We start from the raw sequence: 27415 nt of genomic DNA on the forward strand, positions 1-27415 counted from the left end.
GAGGCAGGGAGACCGGAGCCCAATGAGGCAGGGAGACAGGAGCCCAATGAGTACAAAAGTAAGCAAACCACAGACGAAGGAGCAGTATTAGGATAGCAGAAGGGCAGGGAGACAGAAGCCCGGAGCCCAATGAGGCAGGGAGACCGGATCCCAATGAGGCAGGGAGACCGGAGCCCAATGAGTACAAAAGTAAGCAAACCACAGACGAAGGAGCAGTATTAGGATAGCAGAAGGGCAGGGAGACCGGAGCCCAATGGGCTCCGGTCTCCCTGCCCTTCTGCTATCCTAATACTGCTCCTTTGTCTGTGGTTTGCTTACTTTTGTACTCAATTTATTTGTATTATTTGCACAGTATTTAATTCCACTGACTTGTATTATGATCTCTTGTAATCCTTTATACACTACTTTGGAGTGCTAGCCTCATTTGTGTATTGGAATTAGGGCAGGGTTGGGGGGTCATGTCCCCTTCCCCAGTGATGGCATCAGGCTCACAAATGAGCCTTTTTAAATGGTTTTAGATGTATGTGTCTCCCTTTTTGTACTTGGTTTCTATGAATAAAGCTTTTGTATTATTTAAACGTACTTTGGGTGTGCACTGTATGCAGCTTGCTTTCTCTTGTATAGAAACCTACTGATAAGACATAATACCATCTCACCTCTGTGAACTGAGCGTCTTGTGTAGCTGTTAGTCCAAACCCTTCCTGTCTGTTCTCAAACTGCATGAGGAGAGACAGCAAGCGGTAGGTTATGTGGATGTCATTTCCGAAATACTGGTCCGTGTGGTCTGTCACAGAGTGAAGACGCAGAGACAGTTTCTTGGACTCGATGGTATTCAGTTCTGTCTCATTTCTCTCCAGACTGTCCAACTGTGGGGAGAAGAAAATAAATGTGATTATGGAAACACGGACAAGATAAAAACAAGGCTGCATTAAAGATGCCTTTCTAATGGTGGACTAGTGGTTAGAACGTCATATAGGTTATTACTAGGACTGCAACAATAAATCTAAATTACCAATGAAAATCCATAATGAAAATTGCGATTTTCATTATCGATTCATCAACATTTCGATTAGTTGCTGTGCTCCGACTTTTACATTTGCCCAATTCAGCAGAGTCACCCGCGTGATCCCCTGTAACCGGCTGCAACTATGGTTATCATTTGCCCAGTGTGCAGTTGTTTCACTCAGTTTGAATATATACCTGGACAACCCCTTTAAAGGGGTATTCTGGTCAAAAACATTTTATCCCCTATTCAAAGGATAGGGGATAAGATGTCTTATCATGGGGTGCCTGCAGCTGGGACCCCCGTGACCTCCCTGCAACACCAGCATTCTATGCGGGTGCTGAATCTCCAGTTTCGGAAACCTCTGGTTTTCCAGGACTGGGGACGTGATGCCACGCCCCCTCCCATAGACATGAATGGAGGAGGCGTGCCGTGACATCACATTCCCAGTCCCAGAAACCCGAAGGTTTCCGAAACTGGAGATTCACCACCCACATAGAATGCAGGTGCTGCAGGGACATCGCGGGGGGGGGGGGGGGAGGGGGGGCTTCGGCAGCAGGCCCCCGCGATCAGATATCTTATCCCCTTTCCTTTGGATAGGGGATAAAATGTTTTTGCCCGGAATACCCCTTCAACTTCTTGGAGGACATATATGCATGGTTGTGTTCACCAGGAACCTTGTGCAGTAAGAGAGCTTGGATGGGACAATGGACACTATGGAACTCCCTCCCCCCCCCCCCCCCCCCACACACTCACTCAAGGGGTATTTTAATATACAGGGTCTCATGCGAATACCTTATTAGTGGATTATATCTATTTCTATGTGTGGCAAATACAGGGCAGATGGAATATAGACATAAATATACTGTCTACTTGACTACTGCCACATAAGGTGAATATTTGCACACTAATCAGAATATATACATATATCCTATTATCCTGATCAATGTACACATAGGGCTTATTGCATTACATTCACCTTATGATGAAGTAGTCTAGTAGATAGCAGTATATATTATTCAATGTATATACAACAGAAGTGATCTATCAGTTCAGTATAAGGGGACTCCAATGTATACCATCTGTCATATATTGAGTATAAGGGGAAAAAAGGAGAGAACGGTGCGCACCTCGTGCAGGTCAAACAAGGTATGATGGTGTGCAAACAAATATGTGGTCGGGCCAGCAGGATGGTCCCTTACCTTAGGGTGTAATGCTCAGAGCATAACACCTACAGTGGCTTTGGAGAAGTAGAAGGTCGCAGCATCCAGGTTCCTCTGGGCTCTTGGTAATGGAGTCCAGTAAATCGAAGTGAAGAAAGGAACGGATAATCCGATCGTAGAAAATTGGAACGTCTAAAGGAGCGCAGACCTTGAGGTCTGCGCTCCTTTAGACGTTCCAATTTTCTACGATCAGATTATCCGTTCCTTTCTTCACATCTGTCATATATTGGCCACACGTAAAAATAGATGGATTTTAATCCACTAATAAGTTGTTTGCATAAGACCCAGTCGCGTCTAAACGTGCTCATATGTTCCTATCCTTCCAGTTATGGTTTATATAACCCATGAGTGAATGACAGCCTTTTTTGTTTTATCTATTAAGTTTATCCAATTATCTGGAAAAAAAAAAAAAGCAGCCAACTGAACTATTACGAAAGTATTGGTTGGTTACAGCCCTAGTTATCATCTATTCAATAGATGCGTGATCAGTGGGGATCCAACCACTAAGAACCCCAACAAATATTAGAATGGTGGTCCTCTGACTCCTATTTGAATAGAGCTACAGTAGAGAATGGGGGCTGCCAATCCATTTGAAGTGGAACTGACGGAGATAGCTAAGTAAGTCCTATGAAGTTTGGATGAAGCGGTAGCATTCATGCTTGACCAATCAAACAGGGGACACAGGGCCCTTTTGCAGTTATCACCTATTAGTGTATAGGTAGTAACTTGATATTATCGGAATCCCCCTTTAAAAGAGTAGTCCAGTGGTGACCCAGTGGTGAACAACTTATCCCCTATCCTAAGGATAGGGGATAAGTTTGAGATCACGGGGGGGGTCCGACCGCTGGGGCCCCCTGTGATCTCCTGTACGGAGCCCCGACAGCCCGCGGGAAGGGGGCGTGTCGACCTCCGCACGAGGCGGCGGCCGACACGCCCCCTCAATACAACTCTATGGCAGAGCCGAAGCGCTGCCTTCGGCAATCTTCGGCTCTGCCATAGAGATGTATTGAGGGGGCATGTCGGCCGCCGCTTCGTGCGGGGGTCGACACCCGATATCTGGCCGGAGAGCCTGGCCCCCGTACAGAGAGATCGCAGGGGGCCCCAGCGGTCAGACCCCCCGCGATCTCAAACTTATCCCCTATCCTTAGGATAGGGGATAAGTTTTTCACCACTGGACTACCCCTTTAATTGTCTTCCATATTGCTGATATGAAACATAGGTGTTCAGCTGCTGTTTTCTGGCTAATAACAGAGAACAATAGACAGACCATGAATCAAATAACAAAGGCCTAGTTTGTAGTATACACTATATAGTAAAATAGTATACAGTTTGCATTCCGTACCAATGTAGATAGTTCCGTGAATGCCGGTGACGTACAGTTAAACAAGTCTGGTTCAACCCAACCCCGTACATCATCACAGTGTCGTATGGCAGCTCCTGTAAGACAAACATTGTATCTGGGTAACATTAAGAAAAGGATTCCACCAGAAGCAACACACAGCAAGCGACATTCCAGGGATGATCTTGCTTTTGGCTTGGGACAGTTTATTACAGAATTGGCGCAGGCAGCTGGGATCAGTAATAAGCACATAATGTTGCAAAAAAAGGGACAGGTCAGGCACAGGGACTTGAAGCAGTAGTTATTAATGGGGAGTCAAATCACATAAAGCACACAAAGGAATGGGTGCAAGTGCCAATGGGTCAACTCAAACTTCTCACCTGAGCCCCTTACACCTGCATGATAGAAAGAAAGGGGCACATGGCATGGGATAAAATAAGGAAGGGAATAATATCATTAAAATCACATCATATCCATGAGTGCACAGCAGACATATAATACAGACAAAGAAACTTCTGGCACCTTAAATATAAAATAAAAGTGAAAAACAAAGCAGTGAAATAAAACTAGATTCCAAACCAACATCCTCCGATGGACATGCTTTACATTCATAGGATAATACAGTAAACCCTCAACTTACAATGGCCTCAACATACAATAGTTTCAACATACAATGGTCTTTTCTGGACCATTGTAACTTGAAACCAGACTCAACATACAATGCTACGGACAGTCCAGATCTGTGATACCTGTCAATGGCCGGAAGAACTGACCAATCAGAATGGGCATTTACACCTGTACTACTGAAGTGCATGCACTGACTGACTGGTAGCGCCTCCCTACAATACAGGGAGGTACTACATGTTCTGTATTACTCTTTACCTGTGCCACTGTTAGCTGCTCCTTTGGACACAGGTAAGGGCGGCTACATTTTGCGTGTGCTGTACAGGACCCTGAAGAAGCTCCTGTCCTCTATATAGACCAGTCTTTCCCAACCAGGGTGCCTCCAGCTGTTGCAAAACTACAACTCCCAGCATGCCTGTCCAGGCATGCTGGTAGTTGTAGTTTTGCACCAGCTGGAGGCACCCTGCTTGGGAAACACTGACATAGACTGACACTGACATAGTGATTTACAGCTTCTAGCAGATCTTTCTTACTTTTATATGTTAGCCGAAGGCTGTCCGGGCATGCTGGGAGTTGTAGTTTTGCAACAGCTGGAGGCACCCTCTTTGGGAAACACTGGTCTATGTAGAGGACAGAAGCTTCATCAGGGTCCTGTACAGTACACGCAATGTCCTAAAAAAAAGTAACATGGAGCCTCCCTCACCTGGTGTCCAAAGGAGAAGCTAACCCTGGGGCAGATAAAGAGTGCAGAACATGTAATACCTCCCTGTACTGTAGGAGGCGCTACCAGAAACAAGTCAGTGCCTGCACTTTAGGAACACAGGGGTTTTACCAGTAAAATATCCATTCTGATTGGTCGGTTCTTCCAGCCAATGACACGTTTTGCAGATTCCATAGCATTGTATGTTGAGTCTGGTTTCAAGTTACAATGGTCCAGAAAAGACCAATGTATGTTGAAACTATTGTATGTTGAGGCCATTGTAAGTTGAGGGATCACTGTACTTGTAGCATACCAAATATTTAAAAGCTGTAAAAGTTGTAGACCTATACTACATATGTGTATATATTTAAGCCTTAAGGAGGGTTAATCTGTTTAATAAGTGGGAAGCTCTTTACCTGGCATCTCACACATCTGAGCATTGATAAGACACAAGGCTCCTCTCCAGCTCCCTGACAGTGGAGTGACAGGCAGGATATAAACAAGGTGGGCAGCTATCGGCAATGTTTAATGATTCTCAGCTAAGCACTTGGCATAATTCTGGAAATATTTGGAGTGCTGCTAATTTGGAGCAATCTGTCTGATGAGCGCATACTTGCTGGGGTGGAAGTCTGCTTGTGGATGATGAGATGACATGACAGCTTGTAACATTCATTCCAGCACAGTCATATTATATTACTCACCTAGGGAGCCTTTTGGGCAGGGGACAGCAGCCGGGAGGCCAAACTTGGTCCTGGGCCACCAAACACCTGAAGTCAACGTTTTTGGACATCCATCATAAATGACTGCAAAGCAGAATGACATTATTGAGGACAAAAAACTGCAACTCCCAGCAACTCAGCATACTAATATAGCAGTGGTCTTCAACCTGCGGACCTCCAGATGTTGCAAAACTACAACTTCCAGCATGCCCGGACAGCCGTTGGCTGTCCGGGCATGCTGGGAGTTGTAGTTTTGCAACATCTGGAGGTCCGCAGGTTGAAGACCACTGCTGTATAGCATACTAACATTATTATTATTTATTTATTATTATTTACTTCAAACGTCTGGCATCATTTTGGATAACCCCTCTCCCATTAAAGGGGTATTCCAGGAAAAAAAAATTTTTTGTATATCAACTGGCTCCAGAAAGTTAAACAGATTTGTAAATTACTTCTATTAAAAAATCTTAATCCTTTCAGTACTTATGAGCTTCTGAAGTTAAGGTTGTTCTTTTTTGTCTAAATCCTGTCTGATGACACCTGTCTCGGGAAACGCCCAGTTTAGAAGCAAATCCCCATAGCAAACCTCTTCTAAACTGGGCGTTTCCCGAGACACGTGTCATCAGAGAGGATTTAGACAGAAAAGAACAACATTAACTTCAGAAGCTCATAAGTACCTAAAGGATTAAGATTTTTTAATAGAAGTAATTTACAAATCTGTTTAACTTTCTGGAGCCAGTTGATATATATAAAAAAGTTTTTTTTTCCTGAAATACCCCTTTAAGCAGGTCTCCCAGCAACTTGCTGTTGAGACCCTCAGTGATCAGCTAGTATTGCCAAGGACACTACTTCAATGTCGGGTAAATGCAGCATTATACAGCTCTTGCTGAAATCAATGCGTCCATGTAATTTATGCCCGTAGCGGTCCTCCCAACTGAGAGCTGTTATGTTCGAGGATTCTCTACTTTGGCTAGTACAGAGGGGTTCCCCCTTTATTACATTCAGATACAGTATTTAACTTGATTTATGCTGCAGGGGAAAGGAAGCATTATACTTAGCACACTATGTCTAGAAGTAAAAGCACCAATGTCCTCTTATTCTATACGAGCAAGAAGCAAATGGAAAAGACTGTAAACTCCATGTTAAAGAACTTAATCATGCTTAAAACCATCAAATTCACTTAAAGGGGTACTCCGCTGCCCCAGCATTCGGAACATTTTGTTCCGAATGCTTGGAGCTGAGCAGCGGAGTCGTGCTGCCACGCCCATCATGATGTCACGCCCCCTCAATGCAAGTCTATGGACTTGCATTGAGGGGGCGCGGCTTTACGTTACGAGGGGCGTGATAGTGACATCACGACCCCGGCTGCCCATAACCAATTTTCTAAACGAACGCCGGATGCTGCACAGAGATTGCGGGGGTCCCATCGGCTGGACCTCCACGATCAGACATCTTATGCCCTATCTTATCCCCTAGCGGCATGACGTTACGAAGGGGCGTGACAGTGACATCTAGACCCCAGCTGCCCACACCCAACGTTCTAAACGAACGCCGAGTGCTGCACAGAGATTGTGGGGGTCCCATCGGCTGGAAATCCACGATCAGACATCTTATCCCCTAGCGGCATGACGTTACGAAGGGGTGTGACAGTGACATCACGACCCCGGCTGCCCACACCCAACGTTCTAAACGAACGCCAGGTGCTGCACAGAGATTGTGGGGGTCCCATCGGCTGGAACTCCATGATCAGACATCTTATCCTCTAGCGGCATGACGTTACGAGGGGCGTGACAGTGACATCACGACCCCATCTGCCCACACCCAACGTTCTTAACGAACGCCAGGTGCTGCACAGAGATTGTGGGGGTCCCTTCGGCTGGAACTCCACGATGAGACATCTTATCCCCTATCTTATCCCCTAGCGGCATGACGTTACGAGGGGCGTGACAGTGACATTACGACCCCAGCTGCCACACACAACGTTCTAAACGAACGCCGAGTGCTGCGCATAGATTGCGGGGGTCCCTTCGGCTGGACCTCCACGATCAGACATCTTATCCCCTATCCTTTGGATAGGAGATAAGATGTCTAGGGGCGGAGTACTCCTTTAAAAATCTGAGGCCCCCCATATATTGCAGACAATTGTAGAGACATTTTTCTTTAAAGGAATCTGTTCATGTGTGCCCTATAATGCCAAGCACTGCAATAACCTCCAGTCTGAAAAGAACTACAGCACCTATCATCCTGACCTGCCTAGTTCATGAACAGAACACCAGAACTTGCTCGTTCACAGGCAAAGCAGGTTATGAGAAGTAAAATGATAAAACATAACAGAGCACTATTCAGAGTAAGGCTGGTTTCACAAGAACGTAATACAGATGCAATTGTTTTGTCATTATTACAGCCACTAGTCCTGGGTCTGATGAGACAAATTGACAGCTGTCAGTTCAGGTCATCACACCAATGGTCAGGCCAGGGCTTGAAGGTGCAATAAGGACACAAAAATGCAAAATGCATCACAATTGTGTGAAACCAGCCTAAAGACAGTCTCATACAGGCCCCTTTTCCATAATGCTCTGTATCAAGGCACCATTGCCATTCAAGCCTATGGAAAGCTGAGTGTTTAAAATGAACACTATTTCAAAGGTTCAGTCTAAGAATGAGAGTTTATTCACGTGTTGCTGTGGGTTTTGCCCTTTAATATTTAATATGATTCTGGTAACAATGAGTAATAGATTCCGCAGGTGACTCTCTGTGTAATCATGTGTACAAGGTTTTCTCAGGATAGATGAACAATGAGGCCATTATGTCCAGACACATGACTGCCTGCTAAGGCGATATAGCATATATCTCTCTAATTATATTTTCCATTAAGAAGCCACATCATCTCTATCTTGGAATATTCTTATACACTGAAATCCAGATGATTCATTTTACCCAGGACACAGTTTGCACAGGCTAAATCAATTAGAAAATTATCAAGGAGATACAAGAAGAGAACACCGGGTGATCTATGCGGAGGGCCTAGAGACTAGTTCTGAAGGGGCCGGATGATCGATGCGGAGGGCCTAGAGACTAATTCTGAAGGGGCCAGATGATCGATGCGGAGGGCCTAGAGACTAGTTCTGAAGGGGCCGGGTGATCGATGCGGAGGACCTAGAGACTAGTTCTGAAGGGGCCGGATGATCGATGCGGAGGGCCTAGAGACTAATTCTGAAGGGGCCAGATGATCGATGCGGAGGGCCTAGAGACTAGTTCTGAAGGGGCCGGGTGATCGATGCGGAGGGCCTAGAGACTAGTTCTGAAGGGGCCGGATGATCGATACGGAGGGCCTAGAGACTAGTTCTGAAGGGGCCGGATGATCGATGTGGAGGGCCTAGAGACTAGTTCTGAAGGGGCCGGATGATCGATGTGGAGGGCCTAGAGACTAGTTCTGAAGGGGCCGGATGATCGATGTGGAGGGCCTAGAGACTAGTTCTGAAGGGGCCGGATGATCGATGCGGAGGGCCTAGAGATTAGTTCTGAAGGGGCCGGATGATTGATGCGGAGGGCCTAGAGACTAGTTCTGAAGGGGCCGGATGATCGATGCGGAGGGCCTAGAGACTAGTTCTGAAGGGGCCGGATGATCGATGCAGAGGGCCTAGAGACTAGTTCTGAAGGGGCCGGATGATCGATGCGGAGGGCCTAGAGACTAGTTCTGAAGGGGCCGGATGATCGATGCGGAGGGCCTAGAGACTAGTTCTGAAGGGGCCGGGTGATCGATGCGGAGGACCTAGAGACTAGTTCTGAAGGGGCCGGATGATCGATGCGGAGGGCCTAGAGACTAGTTCTGAAGGGGCCGGATGATCGATGCGGAGGGCCTAGAGACTAGTTCTGAAGGGGCCGGATGATCGATGCGGAGGGCCTAGAGACTAGTTCTGAAGGGGCCGGATGATCGATGTGGAGGGCCTAGAGACTAGTTCTGAAGGGGCCGGATGATCGATGCGGAGGGCCTAGAGACTAGTTCTGAAGGGGCTATCAAACTATCAGTATATCGCCTCCTATTCCGAAGCGTCCTCTATACATCACTATCTATTAGAGATGAGCGAACTTACAGTAAATATGATTCGTCACAAACTTCTCGGCTCGGCAGTTGATGACTTATCCTGCATAAATTAGTTCAGCCTTCAGATGCTCCGGTGGGCTGGAAAAGGTGGATACATTCCTAGGAAAGAGTCTCCTAGGACTGTATCCACCTTTTCCAGCCCACCGGAGCACCTGAAAGCTGAACTAATTTATGCAGGATAAGTCATCAACTGCTGAGCTGAGAAGTTCGTGACGAATCAAATTTACTGTAAGTTCACTCATCTCTACTATTTATTACTGACATCTCACCTTCACAGCCACTTGGTGAAACCTCAGCAAACGGGTTGTCACAGCTGTTGCACTGGCGTCCAATCACTCCAGGTCTACAAAAGCATTGTCCAGTATCCAGATCACATGACCTTGAAGAAGATCCAATGGGGTAACAATCGCAGGGCAAACATGTATCACTGGTTTTGGGGCGATAATGATATTCCTGTAGAGTGAAAGTAAATGATTAGTACAACAGATATCAATACATATTTCCAAACACATAATGGAACATATAATGCAGTGTTTCCCTACCAGGGTGCCTCCAGCTGTTCCAAAACTACAACTCCCAGCATGCCCGGACAGCCAAAGGCTGTCCGGGCATGCTGGGAGTTGTAGTTTTGGAACAGCTGGAGGCCCCCTGGTGGGTTCTGCAGCTCTTAGCAGCAAATAAAGCTGACAGATTCCCTTTAAAGGGGTACTCCGGTGGAAAACATTTTTTTTTTAATTAACTGGTGCCAGAAAGTTAAACAGATTTGTAAATTACTTCTATTAAAAAATCTTTACCCTTCCAGTACTTTTTAGCTGCTATATACTAAAGAGGAAATTCTTTTGGAATTCATTTTTTGTCTTGTCCACAGTGCTCGCTGCTGACACCTGATGCCCGTATCAGGAACTGTCCAGAGCAGGAGAAAATCCCCATAGCAAACCTATGCTGCTCTGGACAGTTCCTGACACGGACAGAGGTGTCAGCAGAGAGCACTGTGGTCAGACAGAAAAGAAATTCAAAAAGAAAAGAATTTCCTCTGTAACATACAGCTGCTAACAAGTACTGAAAGGATTACGATTTTTTAAATAAAAGTCATTTGCAAATCTGTTTAACTTTCTGGCACCAGTTCATTTAAAAAAAAAAAAAAAAAGTTTTCCACCAGAGTACCCCTTTAATTGAAACTGAGTTGCACTATCAAATCCAACTTGTGGACATGTTTTGGTGTTATATCTGGAAGATGTCACTCTAGTTCTGGAAATAACCCGCACATAACTAAGGATTGCATTCAATGCCCTTGCTCTTTTAGCTCTCCCCTTTTACCTTGCAATGGCACTGCCCAGTTGTCTTATTGCAGTTTATATCAAAGCCCTTATTGACATCACAGTTACAGGGTCCACAGGTTCGATTCCCCCACCAGCCTTTTGGGCACTGATGATCCATTCTAGAAGAACAATCAGACAGCAGCAGATGAGTAATGTGTATATCATGAGTACACAGCATAATGTAATGCATAATGCTTACCTGTGCTCGCAATATCTTCCAAAATGGTTCCCTGAGCACTCACATGTATAACCCAGGGGATGGTCAGGGCGATGAGTGCACACCCCCTTATTTTGACAAGGGTTCAGCTGACAAATATCCATGCAGTTATCTCCTAGGAATCCTGTGTGGACAAATAGGAGACCATTATACCACCCAAAACAAGCTCCAGGTTGTATAAAAGTAATATGGAGGAATTCTGTATTAAGAACATCTACTTAACCCCTTAAAGGAAAACTGTCACATATTTTCTCCCGCACTATCCGCAGGTACTGGTGGATAGTGCGGGAGACGCTGATTAAAACGAGCTCTACCTTTGTCTGATCCGCGCCGCCGTTCGCCCGCAATTGTAGTTATAATCTCTGTGTATATCCTGCTGTAACTGGCAAGGGCGGTGCTTCTGCGGGCTAACGGACACTGACGTCAGCGCCGCTAATGAATATTCATCCCTCCCTCTGGTTAGGAGCGGCGAAGAGAGTGAGAACAGGAGGGATGAATATTCATGAGCGGCGCTGACGTCAGTGTCCGTTAGCCCGCAGAAGCCCCGCCTTTGCCAGTTACAGCAGAATATACACAGAGATTATAACTACAATTGCGGGTCGAATGGCGGCGCGGATCAGACCAAGGTAGGGCTCGTTTTAATCAGCACTATCCACCAGTACTCTCTGCTGACACCTCTGTCCATTTTAGGAACTGTCCAGAGCAGCATATGTTTGCTATGGGGATTTTCTCCTGCTCTGGACAGTCCTTGACATGGACAGAGGTGTCAGCAGAGAGCACCGTGGTTGTGACAGAAAAGAAATTCACAAAGAAAAGAATTTCCTCTGTAGTATACAGCCGCTAATAAGTACTGGAAGGATTACAAATTTTTAATAGAAGTAATTTACAAATTTACAAATCTGTTCAACTTTCTGAGGTAAGTAAGTTGAAAAAAATAAATAAATAAATAAATAAAAGGTTTTCCACCGGAGTACCCCTTTAAGGATGCTGCCTAGTTTGGGCTCTGCACCTGACCACCTTAGACATATATTTTTCGATATTATCTATATATTAATAATACAAATAAAATAAATATAAAGTTTGTTTTGCTACTGTTGCACAATGAAAACACTTAAACATTTTTTTGTTTTTGTGACTCGACATATCATGGCCCATAACATTTCTATTTTCCTGTCAATCGAGCTTTATGATGGCTTACGGTACTTCTTGTGGAACAAAGTGCGGTTTTCATTGGTACCACTTTAGAGAGCAAAGGTTTTTTTTAATTACTTTTTATTCCAGTTTTTGGGAGATGGGTTAAACAATAAAGAAAGCTATTCTGTGGTTGTTGTTTGTTTGTTTTTTTTTTGTTTTGTTTTTTTATTCCTTTACAGAGCTTTATGTAAATGAATTATAGTTGTTACTGATATCAGGTATGTGCAGTGTAGTTAGTTTATTTTCATTCTGTTCCATAATAAAACATTGTGTAAGGGAAATTTATTTGGAATTTTATAGTTAGTGTCATTTTATTTAAATTTTTTAGTCCCAATATAGGACCTGACCCAGGGACCGTGTTTAAAAAATACACTTCAATATTTCTTCATTTAACATGGATTCTGAGGAAGTTACATGGTCTGGATAAGACTAGGTTCACACGGCCGTTTGCATCCGACCCATTAAGGGTCTTTTTTTTTTTTTTTGAGACAATAGGACCTGAAACGGGTCAGATGCAAATGGCTACTGCCGGGTCCCGATGGCCCCCATTCACTTGCATGGGGTCCGTCGATGACCCGGTAATTTTACAGGATTTTAGCAGAGAAAAAAAATTGAGTTTTCACTGTTTATCTCCACTAAACTCCCATCCTTCTGGACAGATTGCCGATGGAACTCCGAATAGCGGCGTCCGATGGCAATGTGAATGAGGCCTTTTATATGAGGAAGCTTTTTGTGATACAGAGCCTCAATATCACTGCTTCCTCTAACATTGAGTTACACAATAACATTCTAGCTGCCTACAGGCACCACTAGGGGAAGCTTACTGCATATGGATATATTAGTGAGTTTAATGTGAGCTATATAAATCCATATACTGTGACCTCCTCCTAGTGGTTGCTGGAAGACAGGATTTAACCAGATGGAAAAGAAAATCCAAAGAAAAGAGGGAAGGCAACTAATAGAAATCGATGCTTATAGTATAATACACACCTGGGTTACAGATGCAAGCATAGCCCAGCCACGTATCCACACAAGAGCTGTTCCCCTGGCAGGGGTTGGGATCACACATGTTGGTGACGTTGCAACCGTTTTTTACATTTAAGAGGTTTGTTGGCTTAGGCAAAGTGATGCCACTGGGTGTTTCTCCAAGGCGCAGTCCCTGAGGTGCAATAAAAACTCTGAAAATCAGTACAATATGTAAAGTATATGTCATTTCCTGAGAAAATTTATACAAATTATTTCTTATGAGTTTTTGCATTAAACAAAAAATCCCCCAAAATTTAAATAGATGATGGTCTTTTAAAGGAGTTGGGATCTCTGGCAACGGTGGGTATACAAATTGTCCTTACCTGTATACAGCCTTCCAAACCATTCTGTACCTCCTGAGCTGTCAGAATTCCCCCCACAGAAAGGTGTTTAACCCTGAGTCCATGAAGTTCATTCCCAACATTTACTGTGTCCTAGAAAATTAGAGAGAAATCATTGATGGTTCAATTCTTAAAAATGGTTTCCAGCTGTCTATAAACAAAGTTAATTTATTGTATTATGAAAATTTATGTAACTTTCTAAAATACGTATTATAACATTAAATAAGGTAAATTGCCCATTATGCACTTCCCTAATATATTATTCATACAGACAGCAACTATAAACCTGCACATACATATATTCATATATTAACATCTTATAAAACACTCATTATAAAGTCTATTAATCTTGCTTTATTCTATAAAAATGTTTAGGGCCATGCATACCTGGTAAAATCCATAATCCAAGTTGATGGTGATAACATAACGCGTTTCACGTCCACTACGCACATCACGCAACTCCATTTGCAGGTCATGCCACCTCCCATCATTGACCTGCATCTGATCCAACAGGAGCGTGGAAGCTCTACTGGAGCCACGGCTGACAGAGAATGAGACCTGTCCAGAAACCAGCTGCATGGAAAAGTAGAAACCTGATATAGGGCAAATACTACTAAAAGCTAATATTTAGTAAAAGAAGAGATGTAATAACCAGCAAAATGATTTTATATGTATAATTATATTGCAGGGAGATAAGAAAATTGTATATACTTGCCTGGCACTGAATCGTGGTATACTGGCCAGCATGCACCTGCAGCAGTAGTCCATCGGTCCGGCGCGTTCGGAATGTTAGACCCATAAACCAAGGTATTGAGATTTTCACCTCATTTTTAAAGTCCCAAGACAAAACTCCACTTCCATTGAAATGATAAGGATGGTACATCGCTAAGGGGGGGGGAGTAAAAACATTTTGGTATTAACATCATCACTCTTTAAACCAGGAGTTGCACTTTCAGCCTATGGCCTCTAGAGGGCAACACCTTTCTTCTGCTTCCTGCTCTGCATGTACAGTCATATACTGTATGTTGTAATCATTTATAAATTCCTATCAACCACCTGATCACAAATCATGTCTATCAGGTCAATTTACTTTTACGTCTCAATTCTTAAAACAAAAAAAAAATACATAAATAAATTGAATATATATATTTACTTACCAATCTTGCAATCTTTTCCTCCAAAACCCAATGGACAATCACAAGAGTATGTGCCCCAGCCCGATGTGCAATGGCCTCCATTTTTACAGGGGTTGGGCTCACAAAATGATTGCTTTGCATTACACCCTGACAAAGCAAGAACACAGACACAGAGAAGACATTATGAACTGCAAGAAGATGGGGATTGAAAAAAGGAACATTGCTGGGAGTTGTAGTCTGTGGAAAGATTATTTTGCATTGCTAGGGGACATTTATACAAGCTTCCACTTATTCCAACAACAGGTAGCAATGGCCAATTCATAATGTTGGCCATTTGATATCTGTCAACGGATCATACAAATTTCAATAAGATATGGCTACAACTATGGATGTACCCCAAATGATAGAGGTGGCATACTGCTAGGATATACATCTGATTCTGATTATGTAGTTTAACACCAAAAGTTTCACCTGGCATCTAAGCCTTTACCATGCCCAGTTCTCTATTTACACACATAATCATATAAAAGCATGACTATGTGGACAGACTCAAACCAAACATTGTACACAAAGAGGAACCTGGCTCATCAAACAACCACTAAGGTATAACTTAAAAATATATCTTTATTTTTTTTATGTACTGTATGAATAGTATTCAGAAGAAACAGGGTGATAACAGTATGTATAATAAAACAAAATAACAATATGTGTATAAACCAAGGGTCAGTGTAATATAGATATTCCCATATGCATAATCAAGTGATATGGTGAGCAGGATGCTTAAAAAGTCTCACCCACTGGGATATAGCAGCACAGATGCACATAATACACAAGTATTATATTACAGGATCATACAGATCCAAAGCATCACTAACCCGTGGTAATAAAGTAGGAAACATGCTGGACCCTAAATTTTCGTGTCTTCCTGAAGGGGCTACCTTCTATCAGTCCACACCTTGTTTATATATATATATGTATGTGTGTGGCAAATGGGGTACTTACAGTCAACGATCAAAAGACAAACTAGCAGTTTTTATCTTCATTATTATCCCAGTGATTTTGCACTATAATTTGTGGTACATTGTACTCCTTCTTAATTAAAGCAATTAAATATATATATATATATATATATATATATGTAAAATATATTACAAAATAAATAAAAGTTAAGCAAACACTCCTTTGTCAGCTGATCGCATGCTTTTCACATGTTTAAAAATCAATGATCGTCAGCTGCAAATCACCCTGTGTAATAGGGTATGTGCAGACAATGAATTACATATTTTCATAAGATAGAAATAACCTATTTAAAGGGGTACTCCACTGTCCTGGCGTTCTGAACATTTTGTTCCGAATGCTGGGTGCAGGCTTCGTAATGCCCTCAGCAAGTCTATGAGAGGCCGCCACGACCCCTCCCATAGACTTGCATTGAGGGGGTGTGGCGTGACGTCACGAGGGCGTGACCATGACGTCACGACCCCCGTACCCAGCGTTCAGAACAAAATGTTCAGAGCGCTGGGGCAGTGGAGTACCCTTTTGAGCCAACATCTACTTTGTCTATGGCTTATATCTTTTGGTGGTTTGACAAGAGGTCAAGAAGAATCCGAGAAAATAAGAGCATCCATCCAGCAATAAGCATCTTACCAGCAGAGGTCCCATTATTTGCTATGTATGAAGCCAGGTCAATCTTCCTACTATCAATATACAGATCCTTCATACATCCTATGAACTCTCTGTGTGTCACTGGGAAGTTTTCAGGGAGATTGGGGACTCCACCGAGAAGAAGAGGACCCGTGAGATCCAGAGATCTGCAAAGATAAAAGAAAGAAGCCATGTTACTGTAGTCATACAGACTTACCATTAAGCTCTGAGAAGACATATGGTTGTAATATAGAGGGAACACCTCTTTTGACTATAGTCTTTACTGGACTATCTATGTGACAAACCCTTCCTCATCCAATTTCAATGGCAGAGATTTATTAAAACTAAAAACTAGTGCAGAGAATAATGGAAGCAGAGGTCTTACTTTTTGGAACTGGACTGGACACCCTCAGCAGCACATGTATAGTTTGCAATCTCACTGCTGAATTTCAAGGCCACAGAAATGTCACAATCATCCACCGCCAGCACAGCCACTTTCTCCTTGGAGGGTCCTTGAGCCACTCCCATAGACCCGGTCTTAGGCTTAGCAAAAAAAATAATAAGAATAATTTAAAAAAGAAGATGTAATTTCATGAAAATAACAATAACAAAAATCTCAAGTAGATACATCCTATTCTGACATAAATGTTCTCATCCTGCTTTCCCAGAGGAATATAAATCTATTTTTCTAGGAGGAGGATGATTCAAGGATTTCTATTACCGTATATACTCCAGTATAAGCCATCCCGAATATAAGCCGAGGCCCCTAATTTCCCCCCAAAAACCCAGGAAAAGTTATTGACTCGTCTATAAGCCTAGGGTGGGAAATACATCATCCCCCCCTCTGTCATCATCAACACCCCCGCCATCACCCCCCCCTCCCGTCATCATCACCGCCTGTCAATCCCTTCTGAGTGGTCTTCAACCTGCAGACCTCCAGATGTTGCAAAACTACAACTCCCAGCATGCTTGGAGTTGTAGTTTTGAAACATCTGGAGGTCCACAGGTTGAAGACCACTGCCGGGCCTTCATCATCATCCAGACCCCCCTTTAGCTTTCTACTCACCTCCGCGGTTTCTCGGTGGGAAGGAAGGGTGAGCTGGTCCGGGCTGTCCATATTCGACCACCTATGCTACAGGGACCATCCGGTGGGGAGGGTTAGTCGTTCCGGGCTGTCCATCTTCACCGGGAGGCCCTCTTCTCCGCTCCGGGCCGGCCCGGACTAGTGACGTTTCCTTGACGACAACGCGCAGTGACGTCCTTTCTCCCTCCGTGCTGTCCCAGAGTGGAGAAGAGGGCTTACCGGTGAAGATGGACTAACCCTCCCCGCCGGACGGTCCCTGCAGCATAAGTCGTCGAATATGGACGGCCCAGACCAGCTCACCCTTCCTTCCCACCGAAGGGAGGTGAGTAGTAAACTAAAGGGGGTCTGGATGATGACGAAGGCCCAGCAGTGGTCTTCAACCTGCGGACCTCCAGATGTTTCAAAACTACAACTCCCAGCATGCCCGGACAAACGATGGCTGTCCGGGCATGCTGGGAGTTGTAGTTTTGCAACATCTGGAGGTTCGCAGGTTGAAGACCACTGAGAAGGGATTGACAGACCGAGATGGACGGCCGGGACCATCCCCTCACAGCTAAAACCAGAAAAGTTTTTTTGTTCACTCGAGTATAAGCCGAGGGGGGGGGGGGTCAGCTTATACTCGAGTATATACGGTAGATGGAATAGCCTTAGCCATTCTACATTCTACACAGTCAGTGGTGTGAGGTATGATGTTTTGGTTTAGCGAAAAGATAAATACAGTATCAGCTAATATAATAAGGCTATAGGTCAATGAATGATACAGTAATTCCTACCTTGTTGTAGTAGCGGAGCTGTACCGTGTGCCACTTCCCATCACTAACCCCTCCATGGACGTAGGGGGCCACCATGGTGCTTGATTCACCTAAAAAACACCCAATGATAATTTCCACCAGAACATTCATCATACAAAGCCTGCATTAGCATCGGAGGTGTAACTGCTTTATTCGGTCTCGGCCATCCTCATGAAATTAATTCAAGGAGCTGCCGAAGTCCATTGCCCTATCAGCCCCAGTTATACTATAACAGATGTTCTTACTGCTGAGGTTGCTAATTCCATTTCTCCAGCATCCATCAAGAAAAGAACGAGGTGTAATTAATAAAAGTGGATTGTGTCTATCTTGCCGTCCATTAATGACAAACTCAGCTCTGCATTATAACACAGCAGCTCCGAAACGGCACATTCCTACCAGGCATACAATAGCAATTAAGAGGTTAGAAAAAAGCTAAATCTTCTTTCTGTCTGGGCTGTGGCTTCTCTGTCACAATGTGGGAAGATTTACAGCATCGGATACAGCATTTAAGGGGCCATCAATCTGCTGCCTGGGGGTCCTAACACGAAAACGATGGAAACGGGAACTGGCGAGACGATGCTAATGCACCACTTATTGACATGTTTCTCCCGCACATCTGTGTCAAGGCCTCGAAGTGCGTGGATGTGGCAGAGAGGACTATGAATGTTTTCCTAAGTGAGTTTACTATATCTGACATAAGACTCGTCACATGAAATATTAATGACACCAAGGAATATTCACTGCTGTAGATGTTAGAGAAGGATGAGAGGGCAGAGCAGGGCCCTTTTACTGGGTAGCATTAAAGGGGTACTCCCACCCTAGACATCTTATCCCCTATCCAAAGGATAGGGGATAAGATGTCTGATCGCGGGGGTCCCGCCGCTGGGCACCCCCGCATTATTGCATGCGGCACCCACCTGTGTTCTCACCGGTCGCGACTCCGGGACGTCACACGGAGGCGGAGTCCTGACCTCACAGACTTCCGTTCCCGAAGTCGCGACTCAGACCCTCCAGCAGTTCCGGTGAGAACACAGGTGGGTGCCGCATGCAATAATGCGGGCGTCCCCAGCGGCGGGACCCCCACGATCAGACATCTTATCCCCTATCCTCTGGCTTTATTTATCTGTCCAGGTAGGTTTAGTGTTAGGTCCCGCACCACTTCAGAAACCTTGGCGTGGTGTGCGGGCTCAGATATGTCTTTCATATAAGGATATACTGGCTAATGTCTCAATTTTACATTTTGAGGGTTAGCTAATGTCATTGTTTACATTAACCACATTAGTGAACCCACATTGTGATCCATAGGTGCAGGTCCTTCACTCCAACGTTGGTGCACAACTGCACTTGGTGTTGAGCACCTCCTATCACCTTAGACCACATTAATGTAACCCTTTGGCCTGTAATCCACACTTATAAGTGACATTTTGTTCCATCTATATGACTGGACCCCCTGCAATCACTAAAGACCCCCTCTAATCCCCTAGTTCCAAAAGTTTGAGGGGATCATGCTCACCTTTCTTGAGGAGGTTTCTATTAATGGTTTTGTTAAATCATGAACAGAATGCCAGAAATGAGATCAGTACTGACACCTACAGTACACATACAGAGCAGTATGAAATAGGGAGCACGAAGGGAAATGTTACTCTGCATAACAATGGAGATTTATATGGCTTACAGGAAATGTGGGAGAAGTGGTGACAACCAATGATGGCACTGAAAATGCTCCCATTCATGGTTTTCCCCTGTTATCTGTGTCTGATGCAACAGAATACTCATGGAGTTACAGAATTTTAATATTCTAGAGCAGGACAGGCCCACTAGTTTGTGGTCTGCTGCCACCAATAGGGCCTAGCCGCAATAGTGTCCATAGGGAACAGCAGTGTACAGCCCAATATAATATATGTGTTGAGCAGATCAATTGTTGCTTTATACATTTTAGGATTATTTTGCATCTAACCTCTTTTAGTCCAATAATTCAGGACAGTAAATTTTTTCTCCAAAATGCAAATCGCCAGAACAAGCTTTGTGAAGACAATGAACAAGTAGGCAATGTAGGGAGATTTCAGCTCTGAATCCTGCAGAATTGTAAATGCAGCTCTGGAGTATAATGCTAAATATATTAGTGTTGAAGAAGTAATGTCATAAATATATTTAAGAGTACCTGTCACCAAATACATTTTTTTATATAGTGTTCCTTGTGTAATTAGCACTAGAAAAACATTGAGACAAAAAGGAAGGTGCGCATCTAGTGCAAATCAATAGGTAATAACAATGGCTGGTGATAAAGAGAAGATGGCTCCTTACCAGACGGGGTTATGCTAAGAGCATAACACCTGAATGCGCATGTAAAACGGAATGAGCAGAAAATCCGCAGCCTCCTCGTCCCTCCGGCGTCCAGGCTTAGACCGGCCGGTAGCAATCAAAACAATATACCCAACGGATCAGGTGTAGGAAAAATTGGGACTCCTCAGGGGCTGGAAATGGAACTAAAACTTGATGTTTATTATGACAAAAAGGAGGGATGCAACGCTTAAAACATATAGCGTTTCCAGCCCGAACCGGGCTCTTCCTCAGGCATAAGTATACAGGACACAATCACAGCTTAAAAAGACATAGAATAGAACAACATCCGGGTCACCGGGACCGGAACTAAAACCCAAGTAATAAGATGCACAATTCATCACTTAAAATTCACTAAAATATAATAAAACATAAAAGAATACTGACTGGTACCAATGTAATATGTCAATTCTGTGTATAATCTCATATCTATGACTAATTGCAGCGCTGCAGGTACCTGATAACAGGAAAGCCATCAGCGCTGCCAGAGATAGAGTTGCGCATGCGTGGAAGTGTCATTTCTCCGGCGGCCGCTGACAGAAATGACAATGTCAGCGGCCGCTGGAGAAATGACACTTCCACGCATGAATTGTGCATCTTATTACTTGGGTTTAAGTTCCGGTCCCGGTTCGGTTCCGGATGTTGTTCTATTCTATGTCTTTTTAAGCTGCGATTGTGTCCTGTATACTTATGCCTGAGGAAGAGCCCGGATCGGGCTGGAAACGCTATATGTTTTAAGCGTTGCCTCCCTCCTTTTTGTCATAATAAACATCAAGTTTTAGTTCCATTTCCAGCGCCTGAGGAGTCCCAATTTTTCCTACACCTGATCCGTTGGGTATATAGTTTTGTGTAATTAGCAGACACTTTCCCATTCACTTACTTTTAAAATTATCAACATAAATATGTTTAAAATGTAATATAAAAATCGGCCACTAGGTGGCTCTGTTCTGTTCCCTGCTACAATTAATACAGTGAGTTTGGTCTCCTTCCGACCTGGCAGGAGACCAAACTCAGGAAGTGCTTCTCTGCTCTGAGCTTGATTGACAGCTGCACAGAAAGTGAAAGCTCCACAGATTCTTACAGAAAGCTGCACAGACTGAAACCTGCAGGAGAGCCTCACTGATAGCAACACAGACTGAAACATGCATAGAGCTTGAGGTCTTCTATTCATCACAGCTCTGCAACCATGTGAGGGCAGAAGTTGTCCCCCAGCAGGCTTCAGTGATGTCATGCCTGCTGGGAAACGCCCACTTTCTCCTGCTGGGAAATTGCATGTGAACAAGAAGAAAGGTAAGATACAGAGCTTTGTAAAAGCTCTGACATTTTTTTAAGGGCTGGAGGGGTGTTATGAGTAGTTAGGGAACATAGCCTGAGTTAGTTTAGAACAGTTTATTTGGTGACAGGTACTTTTTAAGTAAAGAAAATTAAATTAAATCAATTGATTAGCACCAAGTACACAATAAAGTAAGGCTAATTCAACATATGTCTAGAGCTGTGGTGTCTAAACTGTGGCCCTCCAGATGTTGCAAAACTTCTACTCCCAGCACGCCCGGACAGCCAAGTTGTAGTTTTGTAACATCTGGAGGTACACAGTTTGTAGACCACTTGTGTAGAGCATCAGGCTCAGTTTTATACTCAAAAACTGAGCAGACCTGAAGCCATAGTTGATGCAAAAATTCATCAATTGTCATCCAGCCTTTTAGACATGAGTTTTTGTATCTGATGACTGGACCGATTCTACGTAACGAGGGTCTGACATTAGTTTCCCACCAGTGTTTCTCTACTACACCAGAGGAAAACTGAGCCGGATTGACAGGCATATGGGAACGGGCCCTAACATGAAACAAACCTGTGGAGTATTTCAGCTGCAATTGTCCGTCATTAATCTCCACCGCAATGAAGTCATGCTTCTCATTGAGGCGTCCATTGTAAAACAGAAGGCCGTTCTTCTCTTTGGTGGCAAATCTGAAAAGGTGAAAAGAAGCAAAATAAAAGTTATACATTTATTATCATACATTATTTATATTATCAGTTACCATTATTGTACAGTGCTTCAAATAAACTCTATTCATATGTGGTTTCTGACCAACTGAGATTGTAATCTAATAATCCTATATAAGCAGGAGAGGTTTGCTATGGGGATTTTCTCCTGCTCTGGACAGTTTCTGACATGGACAGAGGTGTCAGCAGAGAGCACTGTAGTCAGACAGAAAAGAAATTTAAAGGGGTACTCCGCTGCCCCAGCGTTTGGAACATATTGTTCCGAACGCTTGGAGTGGGCGGCGGGGGTCGTGATGTCACGGACACGCCCCTCGTGATGTGACGCCTTGCCCCCTCAATACAAGTCTATGGGAGGGGGCGTGGCGGTCGCCACGCCCCCTCCCATAGACTTGCATTAAAGGGGGCGTGGTGTGAAGTCCCAAGGGGCGTGCAGACTTTAGAGCTGAAATCTTCATGTTTAGTGTCTGTACAGAGATTGCTATGGTGATTTTAATTTCATAAGATGCGTCATCTTTACACATAGCACTGATAGTAATATGATGGGAGGAAGAACTGCCTCCCTGCATGATAGATTAGGGGAAGGTCAGTCAACAAGCTTGTTGACTGTTTCCAATAGCAACCAGTAAACTTGTGAATGTAGTTATGGAGTATAATACAGGCTGTAACTGTAGATCCGTGCTAGATTAATCATTCATTTTCCATTCAATAAATCATTTTATTGTACAGTTTTCTCTTCAATTACTATCCATTTTAATTACTGCTCTGCAGGATGTTAGTGAGATTTCGATCTATGGTAATTATGCCGCCACCAGCAATGAGATGTTGTGTTTGTAAACCTACTTATAAAGTCTGACACATTATAGGCTGTGCACTTTACAATGGGCTTTGATACTATAAAGATTTCAGTACAATTTTCACCACAGGAAAATCAGAGGAGATGGGAAGGTATTAAAGCGAGGATGTCCAAATCCGTCTTTGGAGATTGCGCTCAGGTGGGGAGACGGGCTGTGACCTTTAGTTGAAATGTTCCTCTATGGGGATTAAGCAGTCAGACATTGACAAGAAATTAATGTTTTTCCTTTAGCCTGAAATGTTCCCTTCTGTCGAACCACTCAGTTCTTATCATCACACCGAGCAGGATCCTTTCACTTGGCAGCGTGGAGGTTTTAATGGCCTTGCTTAAGAGGGTCAAGTGGTTCAAGAGCATCATTAGCCGATATAAATATCTATGAGGACAAATGACAATGTAGAATAAGACCTTGAATATCGTAAAGAGGCTGATGATATTTTATATCTGCCAAACACCTTTCAAAAGGGATCAGTGCAAGCCGTAGAGATTCACAGTAGTGTGGCGCCATCTTTTTCTCCCACTGCTCCCGCTGAAAAACAGCGGCACCCAACGGACCCCATCGACCATAATGGGGTCCATCGGGACCCGCTGTTGCCTGTTGTGCCCTGTCAAAATGACAGCAGTCAACCCCCCCCCCCCCCAAAAAGAGAGAGTTTGAAGGCCATTTTTGATGGGGAGCAACAGCAGTGTGAAAGTAGCCTATAATGGAGCTGCTCTCAGGAGGTTTATCTACTGTATATGATCAACAGTAGGACTAGGTGGAGCTCTAGACAAGGGGAAACATATGCAATTTAACTAAGCCCAATAATACCCTATTATGAAATTCTAAGTTAAAGGGGTATACACTAATACCAAAACTTGTGCAAAATTATAAACCAGACTTTATTTGCTTTACCTGGTCTGCCGAGCGATGATTCTGGACCAGATAAAGTGAATAAGCTCTGGTTTATTATTTTACACAAGTAGCGTGCTATATTTTGTGCATTAGTCAAATCAGAATACCAAATTTATAAAGGGAGTCTACAAAGAACATCTCTCACTTTGGAGGACCTGACACATCTGTGTACTACATGGAAACACTAAGAATTTCAATAGGCCTCATGTAATGCTACAACTCTCCAGTGGGGGTGCTGGAGGAAAACTGAGCACTTATTCCTAGGTTTACGCACACCTTACAGCTGTTTCTTAGAGAGGGATTCCCTATGATCAGCTTATTGTTTGAAGGACTTTTCTAAAAGGGTTTGGCCACAGTGGAAATCCTTCCAAGCTGGACACTGATGTAGAGAGTTATTCCTTCAGTTCTGATGGACATTGTAATATTATTCACAATCACATCACTTACAATATTTGCAACAATGTGAATGGTAACTGGAACTGCCCCTCATGCAAATTTCCATAAAATTACTAATAAAGATATTAAAGGAAAACTCCACAACATAAAAATTGACCCCCATAGTGCCGGCAGTAAAAAAATAAAGATGTACATACCTTCCTCCGCTCCCCCGGGGCCTCCGCTAACCGGCTCCGCGATCCACTTCCTGGTTGCCGGTGGTCGGATGAATCAGCCAATCACCAGCCGCAGCGCAGTCCGACTCGGCCGGCGATAGGCTGAGCGGCAGTGTGACGTTTTCGGCCCCGGCCGCAGGTGCCGGTATAGTGAAGAATTTTGTGTCCTGAAGCATTTTCACACTGCCGCTCAGCCTATCGCCGGCCGACTGTGCTGCGGCTGGTGATTAGCTGATTCATCCGACCACCGGCAACCAGGAAGTGGATCGCGGCGGAGACCGGAGCCGGTTACCGGAGGAGCGGAGGAAGGTATGTACATCTTTATTTTTTTACTGCCGGCAGTTTGGGGGAAAATTTTTATATTCCGGAGTTCTCCTTTAAATCATGTTCTGACTAATGAAAAAGATTCCATCTTAATAGAAATCAGGGTGTGGAGTGATAATGATAATGGTTGTTGCTACGTATTCAGACAAATGTCTCCTTCAAGGACATGTACCGTATTTTTCGTCATATAAGACTCTCCGGCATATAAGACGCACCCAATTTTAAAGCATAAAAATCTAGAAAATAAAGATTCTGAACCAAATACAATGTAAAGTATAGGACAGTGATCTTCAACCTGCGGACCTTCAGATGTTGCAAAACTACAACTCCCAGCATGCCCGGACAGCCGTTGGCTGTCCGGGCATGCTGGGAGTTGTAGTTTTGCAACATCTGGAGGACCGCAGGTTAAAGACCACTGGTATAGAAGGCAGTACTCACGTGTCCCCGCCCCTCCGGACCCGTCACCACTGCCCTGGATGTCACCCTCCATCGCTGTCGCCGCGTCCCCAGGGTGTCCCCGTCGCTCCGGAACGTCTCTGCTGCCCGGTATCCTCGCTCTCCGTCGCCGCCATCACGTCGCTATGCACGCCGTTCCTATTGGATGACGGGACGGTGTGCGCGACGACGTGATGACGACGAAGGAGAGCGCCGCCATGCAGGGGATCCCGGCACGGAGCAGACACGAGGAGGCAGGTAAGGTCCCTCCGGGTGTCCTGTAAACTGTTCAGGACACCGCGATTTCACCGCGGCGATCCCGAACAGCCCGACTGAGCAGCCGGGTTAGTGTCACTTTCGCTTCAGATGTGGCGGTCAGCTTTGATCGCCGCGTCTGAAGGGTTAATACAGGGCATCACCGTGATCGGTGATGTCCTGTATTAGCTGCGGGTCCCGGCCGTGGATGGCTGCAGGGACCGCCGGTTTTAATGTGTATTCGCCAGTTTTGGGGAACAAAAAGTGCGTCTTATACGGCGAAAAATACGGTATATAATACAGACAGGCCCCTGAGGAGAAGGGTCTCAGCCCTTGTTGCTGCCATCCCATATGCACTGGATGCCACAAGCCTGTAGTTTGAGCTCTGGAGTGGTCATTGTTTTTTTGCATGGCTCTCCTGTTAGCGCCCGTGTAATTTATCCCATTGTGTGTTACTGGCCTCAGGATGTCCCCGAGAGAGACGTTATTAAACACGACCTCTTTAGGGCAGGAGATTAAATTTGCAGACTCAAAAGCTCATTTAAAATATCCTCCTACATAATCAAATCTAATAAAATGTGACAAAAGTAATAAAAGACGGAACAAACTAATTATTGCCAGTATGGACAGAGGCAGCTGAAATATGCAGCATTTATAAGCCATATAAAGTAATCATCTGCAGCTCCGCAGAACAAAGGGGTACTACCAGTCTATGGTGCAGGGGAAGAGCAGAGGGGGCGCAGATTGTTGCACCATGCCCTATTACAATTGCATATATTCCCTAATTCCCTTCTGGACCTAGGTCCAGTCGGGACAGAATCCCTATTTCTAGGGAACCCCCCTTTTTAAAAAGTAACTTTTATTTTCCACTTAAAATATATTCATTTACCCTATGTGTTCATATATACAGTGATAACGAAATTAAAATTACAGAGGGGAGCAGATCCAGCTTTGAGTGACTTATAATAGTCCACTCTTCATTGGGGACTTTTTAACCACAATACCACATTGCTAATAGATCCATGACATTACTGCCAAAGCATTTTATTTGAAGGGTCTAACCCTTATTATTTGATATGCAAGTTGGTATAATGTTATAGTCTCCCTATCCGATCTGCCCCCAATGCTTATAAAAATTTCACACACGCGTACCCTCCCATCGTTTCGCTGGAAGAACAAGCTTTGTCAAGGATTGGGGTATCACTCATTATTACAATTGCAGTGGTAGTCTGGGTACAAACA

At 44.2% G+C, this 27415-nt stretch overlaps 1 protein-coding gene across 1 annotated transcript in view; it reads right to left on the reverse strand.

Moving 5' to 3' along the window:
* Positions 1-27415, reverse strand: part of CELSR3 (cadherin EGF LAG seven-pass G-type receptor 3) — a 191015-nt gene that overhangs the window by 34937 nt on the left and 128663 nt on the right. The window contains 16 exon segments of the mRNA XM_056524795.1: positions 657-866; positions 3569-3663; positions 3946-3960; positions 5591-5692; positions 9983-10166; positions 11031-11151; positions 11232-11373; positions 13434-13602; positions 13793-13903; positions 14198-14383; positions 14526-14695; positions 14968-15093; positions 16591-16754; positions 16973-17130; positions 18445-18533; positions 22652-22767. Coding sequence (XP_056380770.1) covers positions 657-866; positions 3569-3663; positions 3946-3960; positions 5591-5692; positions 9983-10166; positions 11031-11151; positions 11232-11373; positions 13434-13602; positions 13793-13903; positions 14198-14383; positions 14526-14695; positions 14968-15093; positions 16591-16754; positions 16973-17130; positions 18445-18533; positions 22652-22767 — 2158 coding nt within the window.

Source organism: Hyla sarda, chromosome 6 (assembly GCF_029499605.1).
Source record: "Hyla sarda isolate aHylSar1 chromosome 6, aHylSar1.hap1, whole genome shotgun sequence".
Lineage (NCBI taxonomy): Eukaryota > Metazoa > Chordata > Amphibia > Anura > Hylidae > Hyla > Hyla sarda.